Raw genomic sequence first — 8,098 nt, forward strand, 5'->3', positions numbered from 1 at the left:
TTAGCAGAGTAGAGGAGGAACGTCGAGAGGAGACGTAACTAAAACAATCACTACAGTCGCTGAAGTTTCCATATCTGTGAACGTCTGCTTCAGACCAACACAAGGAGCTGTTCTGTTGTTAAATACGGCGGCGTGCGGGATCTTTGCCGTTTGTTTTCAGTAAGTTAAGTGTGTGTTTTGGTTAGCGGAAGTGGCTCCAACCGCCGATCTCTACTGCGCAGCTCTGGCTCCAAAAGACGTCACCAGCGCTGATGGCAGCCACCCTCTCGGTGGTATTTTGGCTTCACTTTTGTACAATGTGAGTAGATAGAGATGCGTCGTCCATCTTTATATACAGTGATTCGCATCGGCAGATAAAAGCTTTAGAATTAAACGTTTGCAGCGGCTCCAAACAAACATTTTTGGCCATTAAGATTACGAATTCATAAAGCTCACTCGCCTACGAGTAAGGACACAATTGGGGGCTGTATGCACCTTTAAAAATATGATACAGAAATAAATATGGCGTTTGCATGTGACGTATAAAAGTAAAAGTAGGCATAATATTATATTAATGCCACTACAGGAGAGACTGACCTCAGCAAGTAGAAGGAAAAAACATATGTGCATATATTTGTACTGGCATCAGCAAATGTCAAAAATAAGTTGGAAAATATCAGCAATTATCCACTCCCGTGCATGTGTAGCCGCAGTTTAAATCTGCAGGACTGCACTTAAAAATATTCTCTCAAATGTCATTATGTCGTTTGTTTATAGCGATGATTTACTCATGTGGGTCTCGTCACACGGAGAACCCTTTTAGCTCCCCGTTTCTAATTCATGTGAAGCTTCCTCCAGTGGAGAGTGTGGGTGGATCCCCCGCTGGTTCTGTTAGCAGAACATACCAGAGTCTGTCAGAGGCACAGAAGAGCAATTACTGCAGCACTAACAGGAATACAACACACATGGTTCTGATTCAAGCTCACATGACACGCTTTTATTTGTTTTTGTCGGATGAAGAGCGGAGCGGGTTTTTGTACAAGAACAACAGGGTATGAATTAACAGGTAGAGGGATAGATCGCTTAACATGGCAGGCATGTGCATGTCTGTATGTGTACTTTAAAAGGTGAAATTAACATTCTTTCCACTTATCACAGCGCATGCATCCACCAAAGTTTTAATGGCTGTGTTTAAACATAAGCAGGCCGTCGTTTTTCACTGTTAGACCCGTGAAAAATGCTGTTTTCTTTTTCTAAATGGACACAAACATTTGGGATTAATGCGGGGAAGAATACAATAAACATTAACCGCGGTTATAACACCAACCGTGGGGTTTCAGTGACCATATCATAGACCCAGTGTTGGACCCATTGTTGTTGGGTACGTGTCCTCCGTCTCTGATGCATTACAATCTAAAGGGACACAGTAAAATCACTATCCACGTGTCCTAGGAAGGCACCTCATCTTTCCCACACAGAACGAACAACAAACTGTTTTTTAAAATAGCAGTAATCAGCAAAAGAAACCTCGCTGTAAGAGCGCTGCTGTTTCAACCCTCTGCGCATCTAATCGGTGCAGACGAGCCTGTGTGCTGTCTCTTAACATGCTAGTTTAGCCGCTACAACAACACCTAGCCCGTCTCCACGGATTTAATTTCAACAAATAAGGATACAAACTTAGTAGTGGTTGATAAACTTGCGTTTCCACCTACTCTGGCAGCGGGCTGGGGCAGCAGTTAACCGCAGAACTGCATGGGGGCATGAGTAGAACAAGTCAGTATCGTGACAGCTCTATGTACACCTACATGGTGAGATTAGTTTTGATCTTCTATTCGACCTTTAAGGGGAGTAAAAACCTTGAAAACCAAACCCAGTGCATTTCTGCAGAGGTCAGGCTCAAGGTCAGCTCCGAAGTAGGTCACATAAAGCTTACAAAAGTCTGTTTTTGACACTTAAAATGTCTGCAAAATGTGCGGTGACGATGACTAATTCCCTTCCTGAAAAAAATGATCCCCACTTCCCTGCAGGTGGATCAATATGTTCTAGGGATCAAAGGGCCTTGAAAGACAGACAATTATATCAGCTCAGCCATCAATCTGACTCAGTGACCTCATGTGGAAATCCCTCTGATAAGCTCTCATCGCGTCCTCGTTGCTGATGTGCGTGCACTGATGCTGGCTGCGGTTACAGTGCAGAGACCCCTCTTCTCCCTGCGACTGACCCTGTCAATCACTCATAAGCTGCCCTGAGGGTTCCACCGTGACCTGCTCTGACAAGAGACGTGCAGTCAATGAGCACTACGATAGAAAATGGCCTGCTGTAGTGAAACCTCTGGTCGACGGGATGAAACGGGGAGCTGAATGAAACGTGGTGCACAGGGAGAAACACGAGGAGCAAGGATTTAAAGGAAGAGACAGACATGCAGAGGATGGCAGCTACAATCGAGGTGTTCGCACGGTGGCCGTCCTTCCTACAAATAACTTCACTGGACTATAGTCTTAACCCTGATACCGTGTCCGGGCCTTTCTGCAAACAAAGATCAAAAGAAAAGGGGACCAATGCGGATTTAAGGAGAAAGCCTCACATATAATAACAATCTTGGATCATAGAATAAAAGAGAGCACAAAATAAAAGCCATATTGTACCAAAAATCCACCCTGATAACGAGGACTTAACGTCTAAAGAAGAGCCTGAGCTCATATGAAAGCGTGTGTGAAGGACAGCCCGTCTGACAGCATGTGTTAGAAAAGGTCGCCCCCTGGTGGCAGGTCAGAGAAGCTTCCAGGCTTTCAAAGGTTACGAGCCGATGAGCTGATGTGATCGGGGGGATGAGGAGCCTGACAGGCATGCTGATTCACTGATGGAACATCAACACAATACATGATGGGAATTAATTTATTTCTTATTCATCCCACATCGGAGAAGCATTCAATAAATGACAGGCGTCAGATCTGTGGCTGTCAAGCCGAGCATCTGAACACAAAAGAGACATTTTTGGATCATTGTGCTCAGTTTTTGGAAGCTGCACGGACACAAGGATGGTGATTTAAAGTGAAAAATCTCAACACGGGTGTCACTGATGTGTTTTATCTCTTCTATTTGGGATAAAAATTCTTAGCGACAGCAGGGAGATACCACTACTGGACGAACAGGGAGGGACAGAGGCGCAAGCATATCTGACTAGCTTGTAAGTTTCTATGCAGCAGATGATATAATTTCATATCAATGTTGCATGAAGGTTTCAGCACGGTTTGCATGAGCACAGACGTTTGCATCACACAGATCGTACTGTACAGCTGTTTAGCCTCCAGCCTCAAAGCAGCCATGCAGGGGGAAGGTGGAGAGGGGAAAAGGACAGAACTTAAGGGAAGGAGACGGAGAGTGTGTTGGAGGAGGATGAGGATAATAACAGCAGAATCACTCCTCCAGCTTTCAAATCAAGTACAGGCGAAGAAAAGTGAAGAAGAAGAAGAAAAAAAAAAGGGGGAGAAAATCCTCTTTAGCAGGTTGGAGGTGGATCCCACCGCAAATCAGTTTCTCCCAGCTGTCTTGAGGGCCTTTCATAACCCGAGGAGGGGCGACAAAGCGGGCACAACATGTGCGGCGTCCAACACAGCAGGCTCAAGGCTACTGTGACGGAGCGGAGCTTTTTTTTTTATCTACTTTGATAAACATGGTTTGTTTGCACAGGCTGACTTATGACTGAGTCACCGTGATACGCAGTTCAGAATCTCTGATAGGATTAGCATGTCTTGTATGAAGTAAGCACAAACAGCACGCACAGAAACGCCTGAGTCATGAGAGCATAAAACATGTATAGAAAGCACACACTGTCTCAGCATGAGTCAGTGTGTGCAGACGCAGCTTAAAGCATGAATGCAGCATCCTTTTTTTCAAACAGGAATCAATCTGCGGGACAAAATGCTCAGTGATATCTGTGTGTGCTGCGTCTTATATAACATTGTTGCTGATAAACATATCCTCATATCTGCTTTTATTTTCGCCAGAGGAACAAAATGTTCTGGAGATGCATCCTTTTTTTTTTTCTCTTTCTGATGCACCCATCTCTGCTCGGTGCTGTCGCCTCTGACGTTGCTGTTGGCAAAGGCAGGGGCTTATTATGGGCTGTTTCAAAACCAACCGACTACTCCCTCGAGGAAACTTCGGCTCTGCTGAGATGTTACCCCCCCCGAGAAGCGGGCAGCTCCCGTTGGTTTGATAATAACCCTCGCACACACGGCTGACACGGCTCCAACTGCAGAATCGGCCAATGAAAACTCTCAGTGCCAGCCTTACAGATGTCCGGCCGCTGACGTTGGGAGTTAGCGAGGATTGAGCCAAGCTTGTGCTATTTTGGCATAAGCTTAAATTGCTAATGTAGCATTGGGTACAGTACGGGACAGCAGGGTACAGTGGGCTGCTTGTTTTAACAGTGTGGAGCTCTTTTTACATGTCAGGACGGTGATTATTGACCCCTCTATCGTCCATTCTCGCTAATGTATTATCTACTATATCATGCCATATTTTATCGGATAAAGGTCAGGCATTATTGATGAAGCGAGAGAGGAAATGTTAAATGTCCTGCTATCCATCAAAACTATTCAGAAAAGATCAGTCGATCAATAAATAAGCCGTACAGTCCTGGGTATAATGTCTGCAGTATTAATGTTGGGGCTTTTATGGCTATAATCATGTCCACTTGAAGTCAATAACTGCAGTGTCAGTCGTCGTAGCGACCAATCCTCCTGATTCTTACAAAGACAGGCTGGTACATGCAGCATGTCTCGCTGCTGCCAGCTCTGACGCTACATGTTCTGACAGCATGCTCTGTCTCCAGCCCATGTGCTGCCAATGCAACACGCCGTATGCAGTTGTTGTCTCGTGCAATCGCAGCGTGCATCCTCCAGCAGCTGTCTCCAGCAGAGGCACATTCAGAGCAACGCTGCCAGCTCTCTCCGTCTGCACACTCTTCGCCGTCAGAGGCTCAGAGTGGAGGAATGTGCCGTCACAGCCTTACAGCTCCCGGTGACGCACTCCGCTTTTTTCATCAGCGCTGGCGTCACTCGGACGGGGGCATCGCATTAACCATCTCTCATGATAATGGCAAGTAGGCATTCCTGCTGTAGCGGCTTTATGGCATGAATGCCCTCTGAGGATGCGTGACATTATCTCAATGAAGGGTAAAGCCCATTGATGTTTATTAGCTACCTTATCCAGGAAATGTGGTGTTTTCAAAGTGCTGAGTGCAGGAAAAGGAGAGCGAACGCCATAAAACAATCCAGGCTCAAAGATCAAACATGCTGGATGGTAAAGTCACGGACAATGGGATTACCAAGCATTTCAGATTACATCTCTCGTACATGTTTCACGACCTGGAATTACAGAAATGAGCATATTAGTAGAAAGTGATCACTCCTTTTTTGTGCACAAGGAAGGTGCAGGCAGAACCAAGTCAAGGGCTGTTAACATACAGCATCTCTTCTGCCCGTGGGGTCCAGCTGTACATTTCTCCGCACCACTAAACTGTTTGACAACCAGTTACATACAGTAAATTCCTCGCCAAATGGCTTCACACATGGCGGATTATTCTTGTAAACGCTTCATTTGTTCCGTCTTTAGCTTCCTTGAGCATGCAGATATTACATTTTCATGGCAGCTTTTCTTCCACTGTCCCAAACCGAACATCATCCACTTCTTGTCCTATTTTAGGAGCGTTCTACCAAAGGCGACCTCTGCATCCCTGCAGGCCGGAGCAGTGGAGTGTGGTATCCTTAAAGGCCGAGAGAGCCGTCGGCTGAGCTCAGGATATCCTCCTCTTGGGCTTCCAGTGTTTAACGCAAAGCGTTTAAATTCCAGTGGGAGTGAGGCCTGCAAGCGAGGACGGACTGACATTTATGACAGAGCAGACTCATCCCGCTTCAGCTCCTCATTAAAAGGAGAATTGGGCAGTCAGACCCACACATTAGTGTCAATCCGCTGCCTCTGTCCTCTAACAACAGGCCTGAATGTTTCACAAAGTCATCGATTTGCACACTTTCACCTTCCTGAGCCCCTCGGCCCAGTCATGTGACTCTCTGTGGTTAAAGCTGTCTTTGGCACGAAGCTGCAAGGAAGCAGGGAGGAGAGAAATCAGCCGCTTTCTCAGAACCACAGAGATGTTTAATCTCTCTCGCCTGTTACGCAACTAAAAACAGACAGAAGCATGTAATAAAATTAAAACTCCACGTGCAGGACAGGAACAGGAGAGTCTGAGGAATGTGTTCATGCATGCACTGATGAAAACGAGACAGAGATTTAAGCAGGTGTGGAGCAGGGCCAGATTGCCTGTGAAGGACTCAGTGGGGACCCGTGAAGGTCTCATATTCATTAAGATGACTGATCCCCATGTATGGCATTAGATCATGACATGGCAGGGTAATTCAGCTCAACGCTATGCACCAGCTGGTAAGTACATGTGTGAGAAATTCAAGTGGTTACACTTACAGGGCTGTTAAGGAATCAAGGGTTCTAAAGGGATGCAGACGACGTACACAACACAAACTTTAACGTGCCTCTGCAGAGGAATAAGGCAGCAGAGTGCTTATTCAGCTAAATACAGGAGACGCTGAGTGCAAGGAGAGGGTGGTAGCAGCGTACCAAAAATACAAACCCTAAAAATACATGATATTTGTTTTTCTCCACCTTTTTCTCAGCAGATCTGACACGATTTACTGAAGCTTTCCAAACACAGGCTGCAGGATTCATCACCGTCCCAAAAATAACAGCTCAGACCCAGCCGCATTTTACGCACACACACACACACGTACACACTCTGGCAATGCCCCGCACACACATACACATTGTACCAATCACACACGGGAACACACTCACACCCACAAATATACGGCAGAAGCTGCGAGGAACTCGTGTGCCCAGCGAACGCTGTCACAGCATCTTACACAAATGAGTCATTTCTCGCAGCCTCCCGAGGGTCTGAACCCGTCGCTCACATGACTCTGTTGTGATTTCAGTCCTGAAAGAGGACTCATAAATACAGAACAACACTCAAAGACACATTTTTTGCATCTCATTCACACAAACATGTTCCACCTCCCCGCTGCCCCTCCCCAGGAGAGACGTTGTTTACTAAGAGCACAGGAAGGAAACACGAGAGGACACAGCGAGGTCTGGATGCCAAAGGTGACTCAGCAGAGGTAGACACCGTGTTTTCCACATCCACCCACACCACTGCTGTCTCCATGAATGGGAGCCACAGCAGTGCCGCCCCAATCTGACTGCATTCACGCCGAACATGCTACTCACATGTCGTAGAGCCGGTACCCCATGGCAGAGCCCGGTCTGCTCGGGTCTCGCGTCCGCCTGGGGTCCGTGCTGCTCACCACGGCGCGCCACACGCTCGGCTTGTCCATCCTGTTTTGCTGGTCAATGGGGACTCGATGGTGGTGGGGATGGCATGCGCGCACGGGCTCACTCACTCTCCCTCTCTCCCTCCCAGTCACAAACACGGGCTGCCAGAGAGCAGTGTGAGTGATGTAACGAGGAGCGTCCAAGAGGCTGGCGTCTGCTGGGGGGGGGGGGAGTGATGGAGGTGGAGATGGAGGAGGAGTACTGGAGGGTGGTCATAGAGCCTAGAAGCTTAAGAGGCTGTAGCACTGATAAGAAGCCTCTGTTTTAAAGCATGATGGGTAATTCTCTGCTGGTTTCTTTAGCTGGAAGGCAGCCACTCCTGAACAGAAAGCAACCTGAAGTGGAGCTACAAGGAGATTTTAATGCCTCTCATAAACACTGAGAAGCATCTGCGAGCGCCTCTCTCCACCCTCTTATCTGCTCTGAGTAGTACAGTCCTCAGCAGGGCCACACGATTGGCTCCTTGGTCTCCATAGAAACAGGAGGATGTGTCAGAGGTAGGGCTCATTATCATGCCTTCTCTTCTCCCCTCCCTCCCATTTTGTTTTCACTCTCTCTCTCTCTCTTTATCTCCGTCTCTCTTATCCCATTTTTTTCTTCTCACATACTCACCTCCCTCCCTCTCCATCTTTCTCTCTCCTGGAATCAATGCACATTTCTCTGGAGTGTCTTTCAAAACAGATGGGGCTTTCCAGTCTAATGAGGGATGGCG

General features: G+C 47.1%; 1 protein-coding gene across 2 annotated transcripts in view; it reads right to left on the bottom strand.

Annotated features, from left to right (window-relative positions):
• Nucleotides 1–7,456, bottom strand: part of iqsec1a (IQ motif and Sec7 domain ArfGEF 1a) — a 53,245-nt gene extending 45,789 nt beyond the window's left edge. For both annotated transcript variants that reach the window (XM_069659568.1, XM_069659570.1), the window contains exon 1: nt 7,282–7,456. In XM_069659568.1, the coding sequence (XP_069515669.1) occupies nt 7,282–7,388 (107 nt within the window). In that variant the 5' untranslated portion in view covers nt 7,389–7,456. The remainder of the gene's footprint in view (nt 1–7,281) is intronic.
• Nucleotides 7,457–8,098: the final 642 nt, after the last annotated feature.

Source organism: Semicossyphus pulcher, unplaced genomic scaffold (genome assembly GCF_022749685.1).
Source record: "Semicossyphus pulcher isolate SPU_LCO1_2020_fin unplaced genomic scaffold, fSemPul1.0.p SCAF_13, whole genome shotgun sequence".
NCBI classification, from domain to species: Eukaryota; Metazoa; Chordata; class Actinopteri; order Labriformes; family Labridae; genus Semicossyphus; species Semicossyphus pulcher.